Source organism: Phascolarctos cinereus, unplaced genomic scaffold (genome assembly GCF_003287225.1).
Source record: "Phascolarctos cinereus isolate Bilbo 61053 unplaced genomic scaffold, phaCin_HiC Scaffold_5;HRSCAF=322, whole genome shotgun sequence".
NCBI lineage: Eukaryota > Metazoa > Chordata > Mammalia > Diprotodontia > Phascolarctidae > Phascolarctos > Phascolarctos cinereus.
In genome coordinates, this window is record NW_027555958.1 from 129,115,072 (window position 1) to 129,143,003 (window position 27,932).

General features: G+C 34.3%; 1 protein-coding gene across 8 annotated transcripts in view; it reads left to right on the forward strand.

The window, feature by feature from the left end:
- PTPRK (protein tyrosine phosphatase receptor type K) overlaps positions 1-27,932 on the forward strand; it is a 745,494-nt gene that overhangs the window by 429,375 nt on the left and 288,187 nt on the right. For all 8 annotated transcript variants that reach the window (XM_078155151.1, XM_020987018.2, XM_020987017.2 and 5 more), the window contains exon 7: positions 10,799-11,092. In XM_078155151.1, the coding sequence (XP_078011277.1) occupies positions 10,799-11,092 (294 nt within the window). The remainder of the gene's footprint in view (positions 1-10,798; positions 11,093-27,932) is intronic.

Sequence of the window (27,932 nt, forward strand, 5' to 3'; positions counted from 1 at the left end):
ATTTGGGGTTGCTTAGTCACCAGGAAGGACAACAAGCTTTCATAATGGTATTTCCATTGGTCCCAATGCTGAACTAAGTTAACAATGGCAAAACTGATTTCCTTCATTACACGCATTGTAGAGAGGTTTAGCTGCCTCTGTAAGGAGTTTGTGCTGTTCCATGGTTCCTGTGTGTGCTATTTTGTAAATCCTCTATTTTTTTCATTGTGGATATGCATTTCAAAACAGTTCATCCAAATAGGCACCTCCCATGGCAATTTCTGACAGTTTTCTAGAACTATTTGTCTCATACAAATTGTGATAGTCACTTAATGGAATGACTCATTGTATTTTGCTTTACTAATTGAAGAAATTTGTTTCATAATTCTGACAACAATATAATCTCACATGTAGCTTTGTTTTTTGGAACAGGTATTTCAAGATTATGGTACCATATTAAATAATAGAATGATAGGCTAATGAAATTGTGTGAGTGATTTTTATTAGCATTTAGGGTTTTTTTGCATGTTGGAAATCAGCTTTTTAAAAATTATCCTCAAGATATATAGAAGCACCAAGAAGCAAGTTGTACCATATTGTCCTAACAGGGTATACAAAAAGATCACGCATAAAAATTTCAGAACTATTTCACATAAAGCCTAGAAGGAAGTACCAAGAGTAAAGACAGAGTCAACTTGCTAAAATTGTTAATAATAGAAGGAAGTAATAGCACTGTGAATAATAGGATTGACTGATTCCTGCTCTCCCTGTTTAGCAGAATGTGTGTGTGTGTGTGTGTGTGTGTGTGTGTGTGTGTGTGTGTGTTCTGGCAGCATGTATATCTTAAATAATTTAGAAGATGGGGTTGCTTTGTGGGCAAGAATAGTTTTAAGGATCCTGGACATTTACTGTCACTATTGCTGAACTTAGTTAAGTTTGGAAATATAAACCTTTTTTTTTTAGTCTTTTGGCTGCCCATAGATAATCCAAAGTAAATTGAAAATTTACCTTAATTATTTATAATAGGCACATCTTTGTTATACTACTATGAGATACTTTGAGAAATGTTAAGGACTATTAAGGTATCCTCTGAACTTGTCCTTTTGAATTGTCATATTTTCCAGAAAAACTGGACCTAGGAAATGCAGGAGACCCTGAATGTGTCAAGGATAAAGCCCCCACACCCCTCATCTGAGCTGACATAATGTGGTGTTTGAATTCCAAGCAGTTCAGCTTGGGAATCTACCCCTGTGTGTCCTTGGGAGTCAAGAAAGGTGCTAGACAGTCTGTACCAGGCTTGTGCAACTGGGACATGTGTAGATAAGCAGACCATCTTATTTTCATAGTCAAGAGGTTCCCAAGGGAAAAGAATGTGACTTTTGCCATCACCTTGCTCCTCACCTTCAGGAGGGCTTTTGTCCTTTTCCCACCTTTATTGCACCTTTCCCCTTCCCATGCAATTCCCCTTTCTGGTATCTCCTCCTCCCTTTGTCCTGCAGTTATAAAAATGGAAATTTCTATATGGATTGCTAACTCTTTGGATTCCACATGCACATTCATTTCTTTTGTAATAAACCTAGTTTTCATGTAAGCTTCATGAATTTGTGATTGCTTGTTGACAAAAATAGGGGAAAAAGATGACTATGATAACGATCCATTTGGTTAAAATTTGAAATGGAGAAAATTATTCCACTTGAATATAAAACATTTGCTTGAATTTTTGACAACAGTCTAAGAATTCTTAGTATAAATTAAAAGAGGAAGCTCAGAGGTACAGTGAATAGAGAGCTGGACCTGGAATCATGAACATGTGAGTAAAAATCCAGCTTCAGACCAACTCAATAAGTCACTTATCCTCTATTTCTGTTTGCAAGTTTGTAAAAGGGTAATAATAACAGTAGCTACTTCGAAGAGTTGTGAGGACAGAATGAGATAATTTTTCCAAATCTCTTTGCAAGTGCCATACAAATGCTAGCTCTTATAGTTATTCTTAGTCATGGGGATGTTCAGTTCATAGACTGAATTGTAAAACAATGACCTACTCTTTTACTGGACTTACCTTTCTATCTAACCTATTTTATCTACTTTCATTTCATTTAGAGCATCAGGAATATTACTATAAACTACTTACTTTGTTTGTAAGTATAAGTGATGTATAGGCAGTTCTGCTATAAATTAGTATGTGTAATCCCCAAAATCACCTATCTAGAAAATCTTGCAATAAAAATCATAAATTTTATGGGGAAAATGAGCCTATGAACTCAAACACTGATCAAAACGTTATCAGTGACACATTAAAAAAAATAGGCACCTAATAAAAAATGGAAGCATATTTTTATACATATTAAGAAATACAAAAATACTACAACAAATAATTACAATGTCTGGGCCTATGCCCTAGGTAGCATGAGTAAGTTGGGTAGGCTGCAAGTTAGGGTCTTGGTGGAAGGTGGTGAGTGAGAGTATAGACCAGCTTTCCTCCTCTTATATCTTCAATTGTAATAAGAAGATACACAATACATATGACACTTTATCTTGACAAAGACCTGAAGTTTGCCTGTGGAAGTGGGTGTTGGAAGGGTTGCAGATTGTAAATTATTGTGATGTGGTAGAGTTTTTTTTAGTTCTATTACTGTATCTCATAGAAGAAATTATACAGAAGCAACTTGAAATTCAAGTTATGCTCAAAATGTTCCATAATATATTTTATTGGAATAAATTCACATTTTCCAACAACATGTTATAGCAGAAATGACTGTATCTACTTTTATATGTAATGTATAACCAGCTTATTTAGTTAACAAGGCATACTTTTAACATGTTTCAGGCACAGAAAGTATCATAACAGATATTATTGTCAAATCTTTTAGTACCTTTTACTGCAGCCTTATTTTATTATCTATTAAAGATAATTGATCAATATCTGATCCCTAGGATAGTGGGGGGGAAACCTACAAGAATAACAGAAGTATATTCCTTCCTTTTTCCACTTTTTATCTCAGTTCTTTAATGATTAGTCATCATAAATGAGTCAAGTGGATATCATTTTCTTCACATATATAAATATTTCAACATCTGATAAAACTGAGATGAGGATTTCCATGTGTCAAGTTATTTCTCTCGATTAACTCCTGACTCATTCACAGTGATACGTAACTCATTCATTATCCTGTATGAAGCTTGCTGCTTTGTGTATTGACATACCCATGGAGGCTTATGTAAAGTCATGAATTGTTCTGAGTAATTCATTGTTCCCTGAATGAATTCATTGTATAAATGCCTAGGTAATAGTAGTAGACTGTTTTCTTTTTTTGTCAAAGGGAACATCATATGTCTAATTGTTTCCTGGGATAGTATGCATTCTGCATTTGGTATGCATGAACTAAAGTCCAACACCACTTTGACTTCAGAGAATTTCATCTTTTCAAATGCTCTCAAAATATTGGAGGTTTGATGTCTCTTAGAAAGGAAACCGTGTGTTGTGATGCCGCTTTATTTTACAAAAGGTGATAAGGCTATTGTGGAGAAGTTTCCAAATCAAGTGTAAAAAATTGATATGATAATGCATGGGATATGTAGTTCCAAGTATAAGATTTGGCAATATCTTTGCTGAAATAAATTTTTCCTCTTCCATCACTGTCACTAGCAAAGTCCTATGTCACAAAGATGAAACACTCCAAGTTCCACAGAACTTGCTTCTTATTGTTTTTAAAATGTCCTACATATATACACACAGAGGTATAGAATAGATGTGTCCTGCAACTTGAAAGACAAAATTGCTGTCTACAGTAAACAGTGTCATTTAATGGCATCAGGTTATGTGTGACAAATTAAATTTGAGCGAAGATCAAAGAAAGTTCTGATATATATTCTGGGCCTAGTACATTTTAATCTTTATTTGAATAGCATTTCTTCATTCATATTCTTGACCATTTCAATGTATTGCCAGATACATTTAGAATATAGGGCTGTTGGGTAGCATACTGCCGGGCCTGGAGTCAGGAAGACTCATCTTCCTGATTTAAAATCTGGTCTCAGGCACTTAACTAGCTGTGTGACCCTGGGCAAGTCCTTTAACCTAGTTTGCATCTGTTTCCTCATCTGCAAAATGAGCTGGAGAAGGAAATGGCATATCACTACAATATCTTTACCAAGAAAACCCCAAGTGGGGTCACAAAGAGTTGGACATGAGTAAAATGAATGAGTAACATTTAAAATGTAACACAAATATACTTTTCATAGAGAAAAATATTGAACATATATGTGTAAATACACATGTCCATTGATCATAAATGTTTTAGTCATTTTGATTGTAGTGAAAGACCAATAAGAATTATTGTCTAGGTTTGCAGATGTGCCTTTTTATATGAGCTGGTTAAATCATTGGATACCACTTGGTCACTAAGCAATTGCTTAGAAAGTGTTCTTTTGTTCCAGTCAACTAAGTCCTTTAATGAAATAGTAACATTTTATAGGTGCTGTGTATCAATGTCAGAAGGAGCCATTAGTTACAAGATTCAAAATGCAAGGTGCGGTATATCTCATTTTTGAAGACAATTTAAGCTGAAATTTTTTAAAGGCCAAATATTACATTATTCTGTCCTAAGTAGTATCTTCTCTTTGGAGTTCTGGTGCTGCAAAGATAATTTAAACTGCTCCTTGGTGACAGACCTGGTACAATGTAGTTTGGTAGTTTGGCTAGAGCAATATATTTATACCGATAACTGCTGAAACCAACTTATACTTACAGTAACAGCTCTAATAGTTTTTTTTTTTTTTACAAAAATGAAAAGGTGAATAATTTGATTTTGGGGAAGAGGAAAGAGTACATAGAAGAGTGAAGAAGGAACTCTACCCTCCAGTAGGAATAAAACAAAACCAAGTGTCATTAAACTAATTGATAGAGACTGAGATAGTATAATGTTTACTTAACTAGGGGCATTGGTATATGTAGCTATGTATTTTCTTGTTTTCATTTCACTGACCAAGACCTGAATTTGAGTTGAGATTACAATACTTTCTATATTTGTTAAATTTAAGTCATAGCTTTTCTGAGACTCTTTAATCCTTTTCTGTAGAGGATTCATACCTGCAAAGTATTACATAAATATTAATATGATTATTAAAATATTGTAATAATTTCTTCTGCCTTCAGGTTTTCCTCTATTTCTATGCTGAATGGACCCCTCTAACATTATGTTCCTAAAGTGAAATATAAGTGCCAAGTGATAGTATAGTAGAAGATCTTTTAACATTATGTCATAGTGTCTTACTATCATATCTAAGAAAACTGGACCATACCCAATGCTCAAAGTCACAGGGTAGACTATCTGCCTTGTGACTAAAAATTGATCCCTGACGTCTGACAATTACATGACGTTCCCCGAAATCATTGATACACTTCCTAAGAGCAAGAATGCAGTCTTTTAATTCTGAATCCTTTTGTCTGGGAACATGTTCTGTATACATCGCTTAAAATATCTAGGCCTACGTACCTCCAGTGTTTATCTTTGCCTACTTCCGTATTCTCTTAATACAAATTATACAAGTAATAATGGATTTCTTTTATTTATATTTTACATAGACATATCAAATCCAAAGAATCAACAAAAAAGACCATATACATACATTGATACAAAATATTCAAATATGCAATAATAGTAGCATTGAGATTCAAATGTAGTTCTTGTCATCATTAATAATATTACCCTCTAGTCTTGTGCACTGCAGTGTATCTTTTAGAATGTCATTGTTGTTATGTTTTTCATCTATTCAAACCTTGTTTCCATATTCCTTGAATTCCCAGAATTTCAGACTTTGTTAATTGATTAGTGGAAAAATAGCAGGAGTGAACCAAATGATTAAAAAAAGGTCTTTTGAAAGGTAGGGATAATAGGTAAAAATGAAGTTTTACAAAATATCACTACAACGTTCAGCCTTAGAATGCAAAAGTTAGCTACATGAAACAATTTCAGGGAGACCTGCTGAGAAACAGTTCATAGGGAAAGTACCTAGGGATATTTCTTGATTATAAGAATGAAGTGAGCCAAAAGCATGTTTGCTTTTGCCAAAAGTAGCACCCAAAGCTGTGTTAATGTAATTGTCATGTCCCCACAAACGAGAGGTTATTTGAATTGTATTTTATATTTATCAGCCCATATCTGAAGTACAATGTTTAGTTTTAGGAGCATATTTGAAGAAGGACAAGAAGTTGGGTTTTTTTTGGGGGGGTGGATAGGTTGGGGAGTGAGATGGTGGTCTTTCAAGAGAGGACATGAAATAATACTAATTTTGTGTTACCCTAAAAGATAGTATATTCACTCTCTCAGTAACTTTTTTTTATCAATTAAAAATTTGGTCAGGTCTAACCATTTGGAGAGTCAATTCAAAGTTATATTAAGAAAGTAACTAAAATGCCCATACTCTTTTCATTTCAAGACCATGCTGCCAGGCATATCCACTAAAATGATCGACAGGTCCTATATACACTGAAATATTCATAGCAGCACTTTTGTAGTAGTAAAAAGTGAACTCCTTTCAATTTGAGAATGACCAAATAAGTTAGGGTACTGTATATGAATGTAATGGAATGATTCTGTGCAATAAGAAATAACAGTATTTTTAAATTAATTTATTTTGATTTATCAACAATCACTTCCACGAGCTTTTGAGTTTTTTAATTTTTCTCCCCTTCTCTCCCCACCTCCCTGCCCAAGAGAGAGCTCCATCTGACATAGGATATGCATATTCATTCCTATTAAACATATTTTCACATTAGTGATGCTGTAAGTAAGAATTAGAACCAATAGGAGGAACCATCAGAAAGAGGAAACAAAATGAAATAACAGTATTAAGAATGAGATAAGCAATGGGAAGATTTCAATGAATTGATTCAGAATGTACAGAATTAGTACAACAAAAGTGATGGAATGAACAGTAAATCAAAATAATAATGATGATAAGAGTACTCTAAAACTGCATTTTTCAGTTTATGTAGTTCATTTTGTTCATCATTTTATTTGATCAAATAAGGAATAATTATCAGAAATAGTTATTCAACATAATATGCTGTTCCCTAAACTCACTTATTGTAAGCACCCTTTCTATAATCATTCCAAGTTTCCAAGTCCTGTTCATTATACCTTGACATTATTCCTATTATCTGTTCTCTTCTCCTAGTTCCTCCTTCTGCCACTCTAATACAGACGCTCATTGCTGTTTGATTGGACTGTTGCAATAATGTTCCAAAAGAACTTCCTCTTTTCTATCTTTGACACCTCCAGTTCATACTTCATATTGTTGCAACATCCATTTCCCTTATTCACAAATCTAGTCATAGTCTTCTTCTTCTCAAAACTTTCACTAGATTCCTAGTAGCTAACAATTTTTAAATACAGCTTAGCATTCAAGACTCTCTTCAACTTAGACCCTTCCTATCTTTACAACTTCATGCTACTATCATCCACATATATTAAGTTCCAACAAAACTGTACATTTTTTTCCTTCTATGACTTTCTATCCATGAAGTCCCAGCTCAGATGCAAACTCCGTCTAAAGAGCCTTCCTAAATACTTTGGTAAATAATTGTCTTTTCTTCCTCAAAGAGTCCTACTTGTCCTATACACTTATCATAGTTATTTGTAGATTTGTTTCTCCTTTATATAACCCCGTTCCAACTCCAGACTTCATATAAGCTCTCTGAGGGCTGGAACTTCATCTTACTTGTGTTTATATTTCTGCAAATCCTAGCACAGTATTCTGCACATGGTCGATGCTTAATAAGTTTAATTGAATTGAATTATAAGGAATTTGATTCTTGGGAACTAGGAATAGATGTTTCCAAAAGAGTTTGTTGGAAAGAAGAACTTATTAAGTGCCTTCTCCATGCCATGTGCTGAGCCCTTTAAAAACCTTAGCTCATTTAATCATAACAACTTGTGAATTATTATCACTAACTATTCTTATCATCATTTTACATTAGAGGAAACTGAAGGGGAAACAGAGATTCATTGACTTGCTTAGGGCTATTGTGTCATGCAGCTACTATGTGACACAACCATTAGGAGTAAGAGGGCAAATTTGAACGGAGGTTTTCTTGACTTCAAGCCCAACTTCTGTCCACTGGATTACTTAACTAATAAACCTAACTAATAATGTATTTTGTTCCTTCTCATGTAGTGTTAGGATTATTTTGGAAATGCTTTTTTTCCTGAGGCCCAATTGACAGATTTCATATGTACACTTTAAAATGAATGATAAGATTTTATGGTAGATGAGGAAGGGAAGAGAGTTTGTTGGATGAAGCATATAGCTGCAGGGATTCAGAGAGACCTTAGTTATTTATAGATACCTTAAAATATATTTCTGGTTATGTCTATGACTTCTTTTTGTCCTTGAGGCTTCTTTCTGTTCTTTTTCACTTGGTTAATTTATATTTCCTGAGTTGAAATGAAATTTGAAGCAGTGAAAACATTGAAATGTAAGTAATTGGATTATAGTATATATATACTATTTTTTTTACTTTAAGCTACATTTTTTTAGTTTGAAATTTTTAAGCAAATAATGTAACTTAACATTACAATTAGGAATTTTATCATATACTTGGTTATAGAATAACCATGATTGAAAGTTAATTGGGCAACATCAGAAAAGTTTGTGTGGTAGATTGGGATTGTATGCTTCAAATGGTATCACATGTACTACTGGGATTTTGGTTACACCACACCTTTGGGTTTGCTAGTGTATTATGTTATGAAGAATATTAATAATGCTGTGGAACAATTACTTGTTCATTTGCCAGCTGATTAAAATACATGCATAATTTATTGAAATGAATAGAGATTTTATAAATAAGACTCCTTGTCCTCCAGGGCCTAAAAACAAAATACATATGCTAATATGTGACTACTCTTTACCTCCAACATAAAAAATTTATTATGCTGTGGTATATTAGTCTCATCAATGCAGAATTTCACTCATTATAATCATGTTGTTAATCAAAGTATATGCTTCTTAGTGGCACTCAAAATTGTCATAGTTCAGATTTGGAGCTGCTTCTCTGATGTTTGGTTTTCTCTTAAAGTTTGACCAACCACTTAATATATGAATTGAAATGCTGACTTCTTCAAGCCAGCTATAGGAAGAAGAGTTTCACTACAGGATCTCCATAAACTCAAAAGTGTATTTTTAGAAGTCATAATAGTAAAACTCTATGGAGATTAACCTCATTGTTCCTTACTTTCTTCATTTGTCAAGTGGAGGAAATAGGCTCTTACTATGCCTGGCACAATATAAGAATTAAGTAAATGCTGTTTGGCTTAAGAACCTCGAAGGTCCATTCCAGCTAAAACTACGATCTTATTATCCTATGATTGTCTACCTTTCTGACTTGAAATGAGTATTCTGAGAGTTTAAAATATAGAAGAAAGTGGTTTTACAGTTTTATTGCATGTTTTAGGCTTTTGTTTGGATCTTTTGTTTGGGGTGACAAGGAATGGAGTTTTGATGGATGAAATTTAAGATCCCTTACATTAGTATTTGCTCAAGGACCTTGGTAACTGTAGAGTTTTCATCAATGAAAGTTTATTGTTTAGTAAACCTTTACTTGAAAAATTCTTATTCATTGACAATGATTATGGCTGATATCTTCAGGTTCTTTCTGAGTTGTAATTATAGCTTTCCAATAGGTGATGGAGATCTAGTGTGCTGTGAATTTAGAATTGTTTCCTAGTTAACTTAAATTAGTCAATATATGTACCATCTGGTATGAAAACAAACTTTGAATGTATGAGGGAACTCATTTTATTAGTAAAGTGCAGATTGCTTCTTGAATATATGTAATGTTTAGTTAGTCTAAGAAGAAATTTGCATAATTTTTTCCTTATTTTCTTTAGCCAGATTCCTTTGAGATTTATGTATCAAAAACACACTGATTGTCCTTTACATCTTTTCTCATCACCCCTTCACTTCTCCACCTCCTAAGCTGGAAACTCTTAAAGAATAAAAAGAATTATGCAAGATAATATGTAGTAAATGGCACAACATGTGTATTTACTTATTTAGCTGTACCTACTACACTGATAATATAGATATTAAATCTCCATTAAGTTTAACTTGTAATTTGAATAAACGTTTCCATATGACAATATGAACTCAAACAAATTCATCATTGTGTTAGGGGAAGGATTCTTAGGACTGCTCAAGAATATTTCGGAATATAAACTAGAACTTCAGAAAAAACCTATCTAGCTGCAATGTATCATTTTGTGTCTTGGTAGTGTAGGTGCAGGGGAGAGATGCAATACTCTTTTTGAGAATGAGTCTTACAGAAAAAGAAATTGTATCAGAGTTTCAGTAAAGACCTATCTTGCCAAAGCATACTAATTATTTCTTCATAGCATCAGTTGGGCAACATTTATAATTTTACAACAGATTATTAGGTTAAACTAATAGAAAAGAACTGGCATACTACTTCATTATTTCTATAAGTACGTATTTCCAAATAATGAGTTTTAACGTCAGAAGTTATTATTCATCAGAAATATCTTTTTCAAAACCTTTTCTGTATTTTTCTTTTTGTAGTCGAAACCTCTGAATCTTCATCTCCTCTAAAAAAATGGTTTTGATCTAGTAAAACATGCCATTTATAATTGACAAACCACTCTATAGATCATCATCCTTTTATTTATTTTTGTGCTTGATTATGTTTCACTTGTGTAAGTCATATATAGAGAGTAATGCAAAGCTTTTGAGTATGTCAAAATTGTATTATATGTTATTTGGTTTTCATCTGATTATTTTGCATACTCATTTCTCTTAGAACCACCTCGACCTATAGCTCCTCCCCAGCTGCTTGGTGTTGGGCCTACATATTTGTTGATTCAACTAAATGCCAATTCCATTATTGGTGATGGACCCATTATCTTGAAAGAAGTGGAATATCGAATGACATCAGGATCCTGGACAGAAACTCATGCTGTCAATGCACCCACCTACAAACTATGGCACCTGGACCCAGATACTGAATATGAGATCCGTGTTCTACTCACAAGACCTGGAGAAGGTGGGACAGGACTGCCAGGACCACCACTTATCACCAGGACTAAATGTGCTGGTAAGATTGAATAACTGTTGTTCTCCATTCTAATGGTGAAGTGGCCATTTTAGCAAACATGATGACTTTTAATTCTTAATGTATCTTCCATTCCTGCTTCTTATTTTAACAATACCTAAAGGGATAAAATAGATTAAAAGATAAATTAGGGACAGATGTTTTTCACTTGAAGTAAAGTTATGACCTTAGAAACTCAGCAGATTTAGAGGGCTTGGTTATATTGGCTTTTCCAAAGATTTCTTCCTTTGCAAAAATATTTGTCTTTGAGTTCTTTTAAAAGGTAGAACTTCTTTAGTTCATATAACATGATTTCAGGAATTGTATTCATCTCTCCAAAACCAAATAGAATGCACCAGCGCTCATCTTGCTTTTGTTATGACACATCCATTTTTATTATAGTGACTATCTATTTATGACCTTTTCTATATTGTGCCTTGTTGAATCACAGTGTTAGCTAATCTTCTTCTGGGGAATTTAGCTTCCCCTGCAAATCTTATATTCAGACTTTTTGACAGGTGCGGGTGTATATGCCATCAAGAGAGAAGACCTTGTGGGTTGTTCAACCAAATACTGAATCTTCACACCTCTAGGAGATTTCTTGCCTAATAATATCTTGTTCTAGTACAAAATTCACATTTCATATTGTAAAATGAAAAAACCGCAATGGAATCAAAGCTCTGTGGCTAATCCTCTTTAGAAAACTGTCACTGATCACTCCTGATTGGCACAGGACTGTAGTATCCTGAGGTCCAAAGTAGACTATTTGCTCTCTATATAGTTGTAATTCCAAAATCACTGTAGTACCTTTGTACTAAAATAACCTTGCAAATAGAGAGTGGAGAAACACAAAAGGAAAACTTAATGAGAGAATGGGGAAAGGAAGAAGAGGGGGCAGAAAAAGAGAAGGGATTCTTGAGGTAGGTGGGGGAATGGATTCCCTGTGCTTGTCAATGTTAAAGGAGGGATGATATTTAATCCTTCGACATCTGTTTGATATAGAGAAAAAAGTTACAAGCTTAATTATCTCAGCAAATAAATTATTTGTTTAGTGTAATTTGAAACCATTGGTTGTTTAGCCATTGGTTAAAATAGGCACTCTAGTTCCTAGATGGTCAAAGCAGAATTCCTGTGACATTCATTATCAGGTCAAAATATTGTATAATTGCACAATTGAATTACAAATCTATTTTCAAAGTCATTTAATCATTTAAGTTTTGAAAGGGGATCAAATAGGACTTTAAGGTTATTTTACTTATTTTAAAAAGGGCCTAAATTTTATTTGTGTTTAATGTTTTATTAGCTTTCTTCTTCTTATATCTTGCAAATTCCATGGTTCCTCTGTAAGTCTTTCTGTCTTTAAAAAAAACTTTTAATGCACAGAATGCATTACATGCTTAGGATTTTGTATTCTGAAGTAGGGTAGATATTTGTGATACTTATGTGGGGCATAAGCTTAATTTTAGTGGGCTAGCTTACATAGTAAGCAATGACTATCTTTTACTCAGCTAATATTATTTTTGATATCTTTGATAGACCTTATTGAATTTACCAGCCATCAGTTAAATTAACAAAAGATCAAAGATGAAAATTCAATCACACTAATTGACTGTTTTGCTACTTGTCAGTCAGTTGCTAGGCAGTTACTTACCATAGTAAATATTGAAGCAAATTTCTTTTAGTAAGAATCTAGCATTTTAGACTTTTCTTTTTCTTTTTACTGTTTTGCTACTGTTAATATCCTTTATAGGATATTGTAACAAACTATACATGTCATAGAAGGGAGAAGGATGTATAGAAAGAGTCAAGTGAATACTACTTCCTCATGTAGAAGTATTGAAATAATGTAGGAGGAAAAGCTGGTAGGCATTTCATATGTCCTCCATTCTTTCCTCCAAAATTCATATTCATTGCTATTATAAAATAAGTACTGTGTACTCTGTTTATAGTAATGATAATGCATAATAATTTATGAACTTGGTATCCAGTCATTCAAGAAAAAAATTAATAGGTGATAACTATGCAAATCTTTGTGCTAAATGGAAAAGGAAATGCAAAGATGGTGTATGTCCCTTGTCTTTCATCTTTACTCACCAGCAGGGATAATAAGATGATTTAGAGATGAATACTGTTGAAATTGGAATGTGATAAGTGTAATAAACAAATATAAAGTACTCTGAGACCAGGTGAGGGAGATTCCTTCAAGCTTGAAGGGAGAAGTAGGGAATAGGGAAGGCTTCACGGAAGTCTGTGAAAGATAAGTAAGATGAAATAATTAAAACTGACATGAGTGAGTGGGTATCCTGTGTTCAAGTTCATCACAAGCAGAAATGTGGTACTGGAAGGTTTAAGTTATATTCAGTGTAGGAGGATATTGTGAAATAAGCTTGAAAGGTGGTTTGAAGTCAAAATTGTGTGTGTCATAAATACTTGTTGAAGGTTTCTTTTTTTTTTTAATTTACCTGGTAAGCTCAGGGTGCTAATGAAAGTTTTTGAGTAGTATAGAGATATGACCATGCCAGTGCAGTAGAAAGATTAATGTGATAACTGGTGCTTAGGATAGATTCCAGAGGAACCATTTAACAACTTGGAAAACCACTTAAGAAACCACAGCAGTAATCCAGCCAAGTGGAAATAAAGATCTGAACTCAAGTGGGTGGTAGTAGAAATTGTAGGGGAATGCTTGTGACCGATGTTACAGAGAGATAATCCACAGGATTTGGTTGATTGTCTGGAAGTTTGTGACTGGAGAGAAAAGTCATCAAAAATTATTCTGAGTTTGAGCATGAGTGACGGGGAGAAGAATAGTCCAATGAGAGAAATAGAGGAGTCATGAGGATGAACAGTTTTTTTCTTTTTGGGGGGAGGGAAATGATGACTGTGTTTTAAAAAGTGGAGCTTATGATATTGGTGGAGGTCTCTGTTAGGTAATTGGAAATGTGAGTCTAGAGCAAGCCTGCACAACATCACAGGCTGCTTACAGCCTGTGTGCCACTTGTGGCCTACCAAAGGATTTGTGGCAGGGAAAATGTAGAAAATGTAAAACAGGCTTGCACAAGATCTGGACCATGTGCCAGATGTTGTACAGGCCTGGTTTAGAGTGTAGGGGAAAAAAACAGGGCTAAAGGTGACAGTTGAAGCTGTGGAATTAGTTGGGATCACCTCCTGAGAAGTCATAGAAGAAGCCAAAGGATAAAAGGTTGAGGAATGCTGTCTTTACAGGCAGCACATGGAGGGAGACAGTTGTATTAGAGTTGTAGGAGAGGGAAGGGATTATAAAGTCTTAAATTTAAAGCTGAAAGGTTTTGAAGGTTTCTTTTTTTTTTTTAATTTACCTGAGTGGCTACTGTTCTAACATTTCATTTTGCACATGAGGAAATTGAGGACCAAAGATGTGTGATTTGCCCAAGGTCAAAACAGGTGGTAACAGGACCTTAATTCAAACTCAAGTCATGACTCTGTGTTCTGCATTTTTCCACTCTCATGTGCTGCCTCACAATGTCCACATTCGCCAAAATTTATTGAATTATTATTCATAGTATAATATTCTGCATACAGTAAGAATTTAATAAATGCTTGTTAAAGAAAATGAACTCTCCTATTAAAGTACAATTGTACATGTATGCTGAAGGAGAAAGAAGGATTTGAAGAAGCAAGGGCAGGGCATAGGGAAGTGTTGTTGCCTTCTTGAGAAAGGAAGTTTAGGTTAATTTCAGAAGTATTATTTCCTTTGAATATCTAGGACTAATAAAGGTACAGTGTAGCAGTAAAAATTTTATGAGTCTCTAATGCCTAGACACTTCAGCAGTTGGATTTCTCTTCCACCCCCAAATTCTTCCTTTTCTTTGTACTAGCTCCTTTCCTTTTTGGGGTTATCTTTGTTTCATTCAAAGTGAACGGACAGCATTTTTCTATTTTAAATGGTAATTTATTTACAGATGGCTGCTCATTCTTTCTTTCTGGTAATGGCATGCTTAATGTGCATTTGCCACCTTTTTATTTGTGTTAATGAACTTTTTGGTTCCACTCTGAAATCAGTTGCAATTGGCCATTTATATAATGTCTGATAGTGACAGCATTAAAAACAAATGAAATTGTACCTTAATGCTAGTTATGCTGTATTATGAAGATGAAAATCCTCTTTGAATTTTCATATTCAAAGTATGTTTTGTATTATCTTTGATAAGAATGATTATAAAATTCTATGAGGTATTTTATTCCAGGAATAATAATTTATTTTGAGGAAGAAGGTAAAAACTATTTATACTCACAGTTGTTTTCAAGTTTACAAATGTCTTGACATTTCAGAATAATATTGTATTGATCTTTTAGACTGCTTTTTATTTGAGTCACATTGATGTGTTGTTTTGTGGCATGAAAATAACCCTTTGAAAAGGGCTATACTTTTATTCTTGGAGAAGTTTATATTGTTGGTTTTTTTAAATGTCCTTTTCTTATATGTTTTTCATTTTTCAATTAAAGATTTAGAGTCTGATGCAAATATTTAGATTGATGAAAGTATCACTTAGAAAGCATTTTATTATCTCAATAAAAATAAAACATTTATATAATGTTTTAAGTTAGTTATTGAAATCTAGGTAACTAGCTAAGAATAATAGCTAGCATTTCTCTAGCACTTTAAGGTTTTCAAATTATTGTAAACGCATCATTTTTTTTCTTCATAACAACCCTGGGAGTCAGATGCTATTGTCACCCCTATTTAATATACAAGGAAGGGGCTGTTAGGGGGCACAGTGGATAGAGCCCTGGCCCTGAAGTCAGGAGGACCCGAGTTCAAATGTGGCCTCAGACAAAACACTTGACACTTACTAGCTGTGTGACCCTGGGCAAGTCACGTAACTCTAATTGCCTAAATAATAATATATGAGGAAACTGAGTCAGAGAGATTAAATGATTTGCCCAGGGTCATACAGCTAAGAAGTGACTGGGCAGGATTCAGACTTAGGGCTTTCGGAATACAAGTCAAGCACTCTATCCAATAGCCACCCAGCTGCTATCTGCTGCCTTCTGGATTAATCAGTTGATAAGCATATATTAAATTTCTACTCTGAGTGAAGTCCTGTTTCATGTACCAGAAAAACAATGACAAAAGTGAATCAGAACCTGTCTTCAAAGAACATATATTCTAATGGTTAAAACAACAATTATTTATATATGTATATAGATAGATAGATATAGATGATATAGATATAGATATAGATATAGATATAGATATAGATATAGATATAGATATAGATATAGATATATGGCTTATATATAAACACACACACATATATGGATACTGAAATAATTCAAAATGAATACAAGGCAGTTTTGGGAGGGAAGTCACGCAAGCAGAGGGGAGGACTCTATGTAGGAGAGGCTTTTGATCTCAGTCTTGAAGGGAACTAAGGATTCCAGAAGGCTTAGGTGAAGAGGAGGTATAATATAAAGACAGAGAAATAGGACAGGGAGAGTCATTCCTATGGAATGGTGAATAGGCCAGTATAGCTAGACCAGAGTACCCAGAAGGGATTAATGTGTATGAAGACCAGAAAAGTAGGAAGGGGCAAGGTTGTAGAGAGCTTTACATGCCAAGAAGCAGAGTTTTAGTTTGGTCTTAGAGGCAATAAGGGGAGTCCCTGGAGTTTTATTAATATCAGAGGGGGCAAGTAATATTGTCAGATCTGTGCTTTAGGGAAATCACTTTGGTGACACTTTGCCTCTTGAGAACGAAAGTTTAAGGGGCAGCTAGGTGGCACAGTGGATAGAGCACCAGCCCTGGATTCAGGAGGACCTGAGTTCAAATCCAGCCTCAGAGGCATAACACTTAGTAGCTGTGTGACTCTGGGCAAGTCACTTAACCCCATTGCCTAGCCAAAAAAAATGCAATGAGAAAGGAAGTTTAGATTACTTTCAGAAGTAGTATTTCCTTGGAATATATGGGACTAATAAATTGGAGTAGGGAGAGGATTGAAGTTTGGAGAACAAATAGGAGACTATTGCTGTAGTTCAGGCAAGACGTTACGGGAGTCTGAATTATGTAGGCTATCTGAATAGAGAAGGAGACTCTTTGGACAAGATGTTGAGAAGATAAAAGTAATAGCATTTGGTAAATGATTGGATATAGGGAGTAATGAGAGTGGGGAAGTAAAAACCTTGATGACTCTAAGGAAGGGGTGACTCTCAATGAGAATATACTATCCAGGTGCTGAAAAGATATGGAATGTTGATGGGTAAAGGACAAGGATGTTTTATTTTTATGTTTTTTTTAAAGAGAAGTATATAGTTTTTGATGTGGTTTAGTCATTTCAGTCGTGTCCAACTCTTTATGATCTCATTTGGAGTTTTCTTGGCAAAGATAATGGAGTGGCTTAACCATTTCCTTCTCCAACTCATTTTACAGATGTGGGAACTGAGGCAAACAGGATTAAATTACTTGCCAATAGTCACACAGCTAGTCAGTATCTGAGGCCAGATTTGAACTTAGGAAGATGAGTCTTCCTAACTTAAGCCCTGGCACTATCTATCATGCCCCTAAGCTGCTTCTAATGTAAGACTATCTTGGTAATAGGTTACAGCATCTAAGTGTTAGAACTAGAAGAGAATTTAAGAGTTTTTTGTTTGTTTGTTTTTGCCTAACCTGATCATTTTACAAATTAAAAAAAAAAAAGAGGCCCAGAGTTTCCAAGTAGCTTATCCACAATCATGGCTAAATTCATTAGCCTAGACCCAGGGCTGTTCTAGTAAAACTTTTCAGATTTGTTTTGAGGCCTCCCAATGGCCTCTCTTAGCATCCCAGTAATTGTCCTCAGTTCCAAGTTCTTCCCTGAAATCTAACCAGCTCATCCCTATTTTGTCCCATACCTCTATGACTTACTCTGAATTTATTGTATTCCACCCTTCAGAGCTAAGTAGGAAGTAGTTACGTGGCTCAGTGGATGGAGCACTGGGCCTGGACTTAGGAAGACCTGAGTTTAAATCTGTCTTAGACACTTACCAGCTTTGTGACACTGGGCAAGTTACACAACTTGTCTCACCATCAGTTTCCTTATTTGTAAGTTAGGGAGAAAAATAGCATCTATATTTCAGAGTTGTTGTAAGGATAAAATGAGATAATATTTGTAAAGTGCCTTGCAGACTTTAAAGTATTATGTGACTACTATCTATTATTATTTTTATTTTAATAGAGAACTCTTCTAAGGTAAAGAATGAGTCTCATGCTGTTAGTGAGAGGGGAAATCATTTGTTGAGGTGTTTTAAATTATAATATTAAGGGAACAGGTCATGTTTAAATTTATTGAAATCTGTAGGCACTGATTACTGACCTATCATGATTCTGAAATCAGTATATGAAGGATTATAGGAGCCCAATTTGTAAATGTAGTATTTTATTGGGTAAATATAAATCTGACCTTGCCTAGTAAATGTTTTTTTTTATTATTGGGAAATAGGTATTTTGACACATACTGCAGGCAAGCAAATTTATTGCTTCGTGTAAGTTTGTTCATAAGGAAAGCTTTGCAAATAAATACCAAGATTTATCAGCAAATTCACTTTTTTTGAAGCTCTAGCTATTTCCTAATGATTACTCAGGTAATCAACATTCTTTTCTGCTTTCTCAACATAAATTGTTACTCTCCCTAGGTGAGTGAGAAAGTGAGGGTTTACAAGGACACCATTATCCTGATTTGTTGGTTACTGTCTTGCTGTAAAATATGCATAAAATGATCTGGATAAACAAATTTAAATGAAAGGATATTTCAGGCCGCAGTGAACATTATCTTGTTCAGCATGGACTGCACTGGTTAAAAAAAATATGGATTGGTTAAAATTTTGTGTGCAGTTTAACTTAGTTTTGTGAGTACCAGTTGATTTTACCGTTGGTATAAAAGAGTGAAATATTTTGCTAGAACTCAAGATATATTTAAGAAACAGCAATATAATTTGCATAGTCATATAGATTAAAACAATTAAACCCCATTTAAACTTAGAATCAAAAAAATTTTTGATTTGGCCTTAAAGAGATCACCTACTTCACCAGCCTTATACTACTATCACTCCATTTAGGAAACTAAGACTAGATAGAACTAAAAAAAATTCTCCAGGGTTATAGGGCTAGTTAATGGCAAGCTTATTTATCAGTTTTTAACCTTGTCAGTTGAGGAAACTAGATAGTGCAGTAAATAGAGCACTGGGCTGGAAACCAGGAAGACTTACCTTGCTAAGTTCAAATCTGATCACAGATACCTACTAATTGTGTGTTCCTGGGTGAGTCACTTAACCCTGTAAAATGAGCTGGAGAATGAAATTGCAAACCACGCAAGTATTTTTGCCATGAAAACCCCAAGTGTGATCATAGAAGGTCAAGCATGACTGAAATGGCTAGACAACAATAACCATCTTGTCAGTTAATCGAATGTTGCTAGATGGTCGTGGTTTGTGTGCATTCTGTCTTTAGGATAGCTTCATCACATACCTTTTTCAGTAGAAGAGCAATGATGGGTAAAAGGCAGAACAACTAAAATCCATGATGTAGTATTGGCTGTGTTTTTGTTTTAATTTGCCTGAAGAGATGCCCAGGTCTCTTAGAGAGGATAGTCTACCATATCAAAAATCTTTTTCCAAATAATAATATCTTGTATTCCATTTTTAAAAATATATCCTTATTTATTTTATTAAATATTTCCCAAGTACATTAAAATTTAACTTTTTTTAAAATTTTGAGTTCCAAATTCTTTCCTGCCCTTGTCTCACTCCCCTGAGAAGGCAAGCAATATGATATCGATTATACATGTGCAGTCATGCAGAATGTATTTCCGTATTAGATATGTTGCCAAAGGAAACAATTTTAAAATCAAGAAAAATAAAGAAAATGAAATAAGTATGCTTTATTTTGCATTCAAAATTGTTCAATTCTCTTTGTCTCTGGAGGTGGATAGCATTTTTTATCATGGGTCCTTTGGAATTGTCTTAGATCATTGTCTTGATCAGAGTAGCTAAGTCTTTCATAGTTAATCATGGTATAATATTGCTGCTACTGTGTACAGTGTTTTCCTGGTTCCACTGATTTCATTTTGCATCAGTGCATATAAGAATTCCCAGGTTTTTCTGAAAACATCTTGCACCTCATTTCTTTATTTTTTAATTTTTAGGCAATTGGGGTTAAGTAACTTGCCCAGGGTCACATAGCTAGTGTCAAGTGTTTGGTCTGATTTGAACTTAGGTCCTCCTGACTTCAGGACCATGGCTCTATCCACTGTGCCAGCTAGCTACCCCACTCCTCATTTCTTATAATACAATAGTATTCTATCCCAATCATAGACCACAATTTGTTCAGCCATTCCCCAATTGGTGGACATCCCCTCAATTTCCAGTTCTTTGCCACCACAGAAAGAGCTGCTATAAATATATTTGTACTACAAATAGGTTCTTTTCCCTTTTCTTTGATTTCCTTAGGATATAGACCTACTACTGGTATTTCTGGGTCAAAGAGTATACATAGTTTTATAGCCCTTTAGCCAATGTCCTAAATTTTTCTCCAGAATGGTTGGAATAGTTCATAACTCCTTCAACAGTGCCTTAGTGTTCCTAATATTCCAAAATATTTCCATTGGTATAAAAGAGTGAAATATTTTGCTAGAACTCAAGATATATTTAAGAAACAGCAATATAATTTGCATAGTCATATAGATTAAAACAATTAAATAATATTTAATATTTCAAAATAATATTACAAATTTGTCTAACCTGATTCTGACTAATCAACCTGTGGATTCATTAGTAGGTATTATCTGTTATGTAGATGAAAAATTGAGTTTTATGTAGGTGAAATGACTTACCTCTGATGAGAGACCTAATGCAAGAAGACATTTAAATGACATATTTAACACATATAGGTCGCAAATCTTAAGCATTTGAAATATTAAAAATCCCAAGATGAAACAAACAGCTCTAAATATTAATTACTACTTTTTTCCTCTAAAATTCTCCATCCTGCACACCCTGAATTGTTCTTTTTGTTTTTATTTTTTCTAGCACCTTAAAATCATGTGATAAGTATGAATACCATTTTCCAGAGTTTATCTGCTTTGAAGTAGTTATATCTCCTGGGGATGAATCCACTTACCCTTGCCTCCCACTTCATCTGATACTTTGGGGGAAAATGTGGCTTATTTTCCTGGAAAAACACAGCCTGACCTGTCTTGTTGCTCATATAATGATTCTTGCAGCATTTTTTTTATTTATTTAAAAGAAAGTGGAAGTGTGACACTGTCTTAATGGGAAGTCATTCAAGAATTCTATCGAACAGTTGGGAAAAATATGCATTTCTGTGAACCTATTTCCTTTGGGTATAGCATCTGTTATAGAGGAAGGGAAAATTCACTTTTTTTCTCTCTTATTAAGTGAAATAAACTGTATTAAAATCAAAGATCATCTGAATAGCAGAGCTAGACCAATTGCATGTTAAAATTGCTCTTACATTGGTTTCTACTTGTACCTGGCCAGTTGTAGTCTGGTGTTATGATTATTTGATATTTTGGCAGCATCTCCCTTGGTTGAGAAGGTCAGTAGTTCACTGCATCCAGAACGTAATATATTTACACAGATGGGAGAATTCCTCTCTCTTATTTTATTGAAGTTCAATGCTGTTGGCAATTTTCAATGAAACATGTAGATCTCTGAAGCAAAGAGGAGGAGGTTGTCTGTTTTTTATTTTCCCTGTCAACATTTCCTAGAAAACTCCTTTCCTTCTTTTCTGTACTTTCCTCCCTGTCTCCACCTTAAAAGGTGAGGAATTAGTTTTAGCTTTCTGGCTATAGCTTTATCAGTGAAAATGGAACCATATATATTGATTTTTTTTTTTACTGGTGTCCAAGATAGTTATCAATCACAAAGACTAGTTATCAATGACAATCAGCCTTGAGGCCAAAAAGCTGTTGCAAGCATTCCCGTTCAGCACTATGAGGTTGAGTTATGATTTGATTTTACTTAAAGGTTCTCTTCAAGGTTGTTTTATTATTTTCTTTCTTTCTCTCTCTCTCATTAAAATGTGTGGATTATTATTATTATGATATTTCCTCAATGTGATTTCTTTCTTATTTTTGTTGGAAATACAGGTTCGGTAGTAGAGAATAATATGATTGAAATACCAAGAAGAAAATAGCCCATGGGGGGAAAATGATCAGATTTGGACTATAAAGAAGAAAATCAAATACCCCTAATCTCCTTTTCCTCTTTTTCTTTTATAATTCTTCCTATATCCTTTGGAATAATTTCCCAAACTCCCAAGAGTTTTTTCATTAATTTAACAGCTACTTGGCTTGTCCTGTGGTAGCCCTCACACGATACAGAGTTTACAGTTTTGAATCGTCAGATGAGCATGCAGTGAGTATCATCTTGCATGCTGCTACTTTGAATTCTGTGTTACAGGAAATAAATTCATTGAAAAATTTGTCCAATCAATCCAGGGAAAAAGAAAATGCCTTTATATGTGTGACTCATTACCTTCTAGCACTGTTTGGTGAGCAGCACAATCCGTTCATGTTTCTATTTCTTTATGTGTTAGTACTCTTAAAGGGCACTCTCACAAGCATAGAATTTATATGATCACTTTCAGGAAGTATTCTTGAAGAATTGGAGATGAAATTTGGAGGGAACTGAGGTACCAGGAAATAGAAATAAGTAATTTCACCAGTTAAGCAATGATTTCGCATCTTTGGATGGGACACTACCAAAGAAAATGTTGATAAACTGTATGAAGAAAGAGATTTGCTATTTGTCCCCTGGAAAGAAGAGTTTTGCAGCCATAAGCCTCATTCTGAACTGGGTTTTTTTTGGACAGTGTTTGAAGTCAGGACAAGATGTTATTTCCAATATGTAAATCAGGTCCAAGTTTAGTTACAAATGGTATCCTTCTTTAAATTCTCTTTTCTGTGTCCATGATGTGTAGCAAACTTTGCTTATGCTTCTAAGCAACCAGAGAGTCTTAGGGGTAGCCTTTCTTCTGGAAAAGTTGGAGAAAGTTATCACAGTCTGTTAGGAGAAAGTTATCACAATCTGTTAACAGTTAACACTAATCTATTAATAACAGTTCCTGTAATTGGGATTATGATCCTAGTAGTGAAAGCTTAAAAATTATGAATGATCTCAATAGATATTTTTATATCCTTAATCTTTTGACAAGTTTTTACTCAATTCAGGTTTTTTTAAAATAAATTAATTTTACATATTTTAATCCTACTTATTTATTTGCTGAAAGGCATTTTGTTACCATTGGAAGTGACGCCATATGTAATTATCCTTAAGACTTGAAACCATTCTGAGTCTGATAGTAATAATATAAAACACCTTTCAACATGCCCTATTAGGTTATATTGAATTTTGCAAAAGGCTGTGTGGCTGACAGGTGAAGATAATTCTGTTGACAACATCAGTTCTATGATGAGTGCACCATTCAGTTCCTTAATCTTCCTCTAGGTCTTAGTTGTTGTTTTTTTTTTACTTAATATCAGTAAAGCGAGAGAAATTTCAAAATTCAAAAAAAACACCACATGTTAATAATAGTGTTTAAAGGACAAAGGCAGAGATGTGTTAGGGGAATAAAAGAAATTAGGCCATCTAATATTATCTTAATGTGAGTTGGAACCAAACCTCTGGTTCTCAGACCAGGAGCTGTAACTTAAAGGAAACAAAGTTTTAAAGTTCGTTTTTGTATCATGCCCCACTTTGGGAGTCTGTTAATGTTTATAGAGAACTTCTCAGAATAAAATTTTTAAATAAAAATAAAATATCAAGGATTATTATTATTATTACAAAGAAATACAGTTATCAGAATTTTATGAAAAATAGCTTATGGCTCTCAGGAGAGGAACCCCTACTTTGAAGAAAACTTAAAAAATTAGAAACCTGTAGCCACACAGCTCTTACTAGTACAGACAGCTTTACTTCTTTACTGACATTTCTCTTACTTACCTTGACATTCTGCTTCCTTTTCATCTATCCAACCATCCCCCAGTCCATCCCAAAACCACATGTTCACAATTATCCTGTCTTGTATTTTCTGTTCGGCTCTAGTGATCCGAAGATAAGGACCTATACTAGGAAATTGCATAAAAAGCCTACCTAATACCTCATATGTATGATTTTGTGTGTGTGTATATCTTTGTGTGTGGAGTGGGGGATAAGAGTAGAAGCAGGTTGCCTAAAAGGTTACTTAGATCATAGGAAAACCTAATTGTTATTACTATTTTTTTCATTTTGTTTTAATGATTAAAAAAAATGAGAACTATGTTTTTAGGCTATACATCAAGAAAGAGTAATTGTTATGATTAGAAATCAGTTGGAGAAACCCAAGTGATCTTTAATGACAAGATAATTTGTTCAAAGGATTGACTTACTTAAGTATCTTAACTAACTGACTGTGGTATTGTTAGCTGCTACTTAGTTCTAGCTGGTATGTAGACAATATATGATGCATATTGTTTTCTTTATTCATGTTTATAATCATTAGTGACTATGGGAATGAGTAACCCTCTATGTTTCCCCCTTCCCCCTCTCAAACGTAAACAGCCAGATGGAATAGTCTAATAAAAACATAATGACACAATTCTGTTCTGAAATGTTTCAAATTGAACCATGGTTAATGCATTAAATGAGAAAGAGATTTCAATGGGGATATATTCATACCCTCCATATTCCCAAAGGCAAAGCCTATGCAACTTCAGCTGTCACTCCAAATGATACGTCCTAGAAATGTCATTGAATGATGTCCATTTAGATTTCCATCTTATCTGAACATTTGGATGAAATTTGAGCTTTAAGTTCCCTGTTTAATTATGCTAATATCCTTCCTTTCCCTCTCTTCCCTTCTTTTTCTCCTCCTTACATTCTTCTTTCCACTTTCCTCTGTCTCCTCTTCTGTTCATTTTTTCTAATGGTCTTCTCCCCCCCACTCCCCTTTCCCTCTTTTCCCTTTATCTCCCCCTTCCTCTGTGTCTTTCTCAGAGGTAACACACTGTCCGTCCCTCCCTCCACAGGGAGGTGATTCTAAAATATCTGGACAAAATGCCAAATATGAATTAAAGTGGTGAAGTATGGGGTACTGGGGAAGAAAGATCCAAGTATATCTCCTATCAGAGAACTTTTTAAAAGAATTTTAATACAAATGCTCCATTGCCTGGTTTATTCTGTTACACAAACAAATAATACAAATATCTCTTTTAGTGATAATGCCAAATGTAATTCCATAATTCTCTAATCTGATATCAGAATTTTTTTTCTCCAAATGTGAGCTTTTTCTTGACAGCAATTGGGAAAGATATTTTAAAGTTAAATTTCTGAGTGGAGTTCTATTTGTATTTTTTAAAACAAATAGCCACCTGCAGATGGTTTACCCAAGATTCAAGGCAAAACTCCAGCTTAAGTATTTGAAAGCATAACTCCTGCTTCATTAAAATAATATACTGCTATTCCACAAGTTTCTCATGTCTAATATGTACCTTAAAGGAGGAGGCTTGTATTTTTGAAATGGAAATACCAGGAATCGGATTCAGAGTATTGAGTTATTCTTTTCGAAGTGTAAAGTTAAGGACAAGTTTTAGTTTGAAGGATTTTCCCTGACTTTGTGCTTTTTCTCTTACCATTTAATAAATAAACGTTATGCTAATATTCTTTTACTTCAAAGATATATTCCCATGCTCCTTTTTCTATGAGTGAAAAAAATAACCTGAGATTCCTTTTAGATCTTACCTAAAATGTAATTCATTATCCATCCATTATATTAGCAAGATGATACTCAATTTGGTAATCATTGTGGAGATTTCTTATATTCTTTCTTCAAAGATTACTTTGAATTATCCTTTCTAACTGGTACCATTGGCATTTCCCACATATATTTTTAAATTTCTAGAAAAGCTTTTCTTCCCAAGTATTTCAGTAAGAAATAGCAGCCCTTCCGTGTTTTTTTCATCTCTTTACCCCTAATCCAGTGATGAGAAAATCCACATTGAACAACATTTCACTTTCCCCTTTATATCAGGTCAGCTAGAAGATTTCTAATATGTTTGCCTGGAAACTTTATTACCTACCTATTCCTTCAACGAGCTTGAACTTTGTACTTTTGAGAGATGAATATATGCAGCACCTCTATTCTTTCTCTCTTCCTTGGGCCTGTTGACACCCAATAAATTATAATAAGACTGACATTTATATTTTATCTTAAGTAAGCCTTATCATATCTGAGCCTCGCTACCTCCCAGTCATGTAGTTATAACAGATATTTACAAATGAGAAAGCTGAGGCTCAGAGATATTGTCATGTGCCCAGCTTGACACAGCTATACAGTTTCAGTGTTTGGGTTCAAACCTAGAATTTTCCTGAATACAAGCACAGTACTGAGGTTCTGCTTCCTAACTAGCAGATTGGAAAGATGACAAAGAAGGAAAAAGGTTGAGGGTCTGTGCGAGATACAATTACATCGGTATCTGCTGCCATGCCTTGTTTCAACTCCAAGGAACAAGATGCCCCATACCAGGTATCCCTGTTCTCTCTACCACTCTACCCCTTGCCATACACGGTTAGCACACTACCTGGCACATAGTGGGTGTTTAATAAATGATTATTGGATTAGATTGTATATATTATTAATGAAATTGTAAAGTGAATAAAAATTTTTGGAAATTAATTTGGAACTGTACTCAAGGGTATATCCTTTGACCCTGCTAGGATTATACCCCAAAGAGGACAAAGAAAGCAGGAAAGGACTCATATTTATAGAAGTATTCATAGCAGCATTTTTTCTTATAGCAAAGAACTGGATTTAATGTGGGTTCCTCTCAACTGGGGAGTTGCTAAAGAAATTATATTTTGTGAATGTAGTAGGTGGAAGGGACTGTTTTAGAGAATCCTGGGTTGGAGAAGGACTTTATGAATTAATTGATAAATATTGAAGTGAGAAGAAGTAGGAGAACCATTTATGCAGTGTCTACAACATTGTAAGAATTAAAAAAAAACCTTGGAAGACTTAAACACTATGATCAATGTAAAAGTCAACCATGTTTTCTAAAGACTGGTGAAGAATGTTTCTTTGAATATTTTTTTTTCTTTTTGGTGAGGCAATCAGGGTTAAGTGACTTGCCCAAGGTCACACAGCTAGTGTCAAGTATCTGAGGCTGGATTTGAACTCAGGTCCTCCTGACTCTAAGGCCAGAGCTCTATCTACTGCACCACCTAACTGTTCCTCTTCTCACATTCTTGCACAGAGCTGATGAACTAGGCTCACAGACGTGGGGAACCTGTGGCCTTGAGGTTCAAAATGGGCCATGCGTTTTCAGATACAGCTAAATTTTGCTCAGCTTTTCTAATTTGAGGGGGTGTTTTTGTTTTGGTTTTGGTTTTTGGTTTTGTTGGTGAAGCATAGGTGTTGCAGGAGAATGCGGGAGTAGTATTAATGATACTTGAAATTGAAGAAGGGGGGGAAGCATCAATAAATGATAAATAAGATCAAATGAATAAAACCAGCAATCTCAATTGAAAAAGAGGGCACAGATAAAGTAGAGCAATATTGGAACTGCCATCTTAAATGTGAATGATCCCAGTAAACAAAACAAAACTAAAAACTAGCTTTCTGTGGTGAGAGTGGGGGAAAATGTAAGAGAATTCACAGTCTCATATTTGATCACCTGTTTTGCTTTTATTGTACTCTTTGTTGGTATTAATCAGCTGAAAAGTTAAAAAAAGAGGAAATTTTAAAAAAAGAAAGTAGATTGGCAGAATATACATCAGTGTACTAATTCATTTTGAAATCTTTAACAAATCCCTGGGCAATTTGTAAAGTCACTGT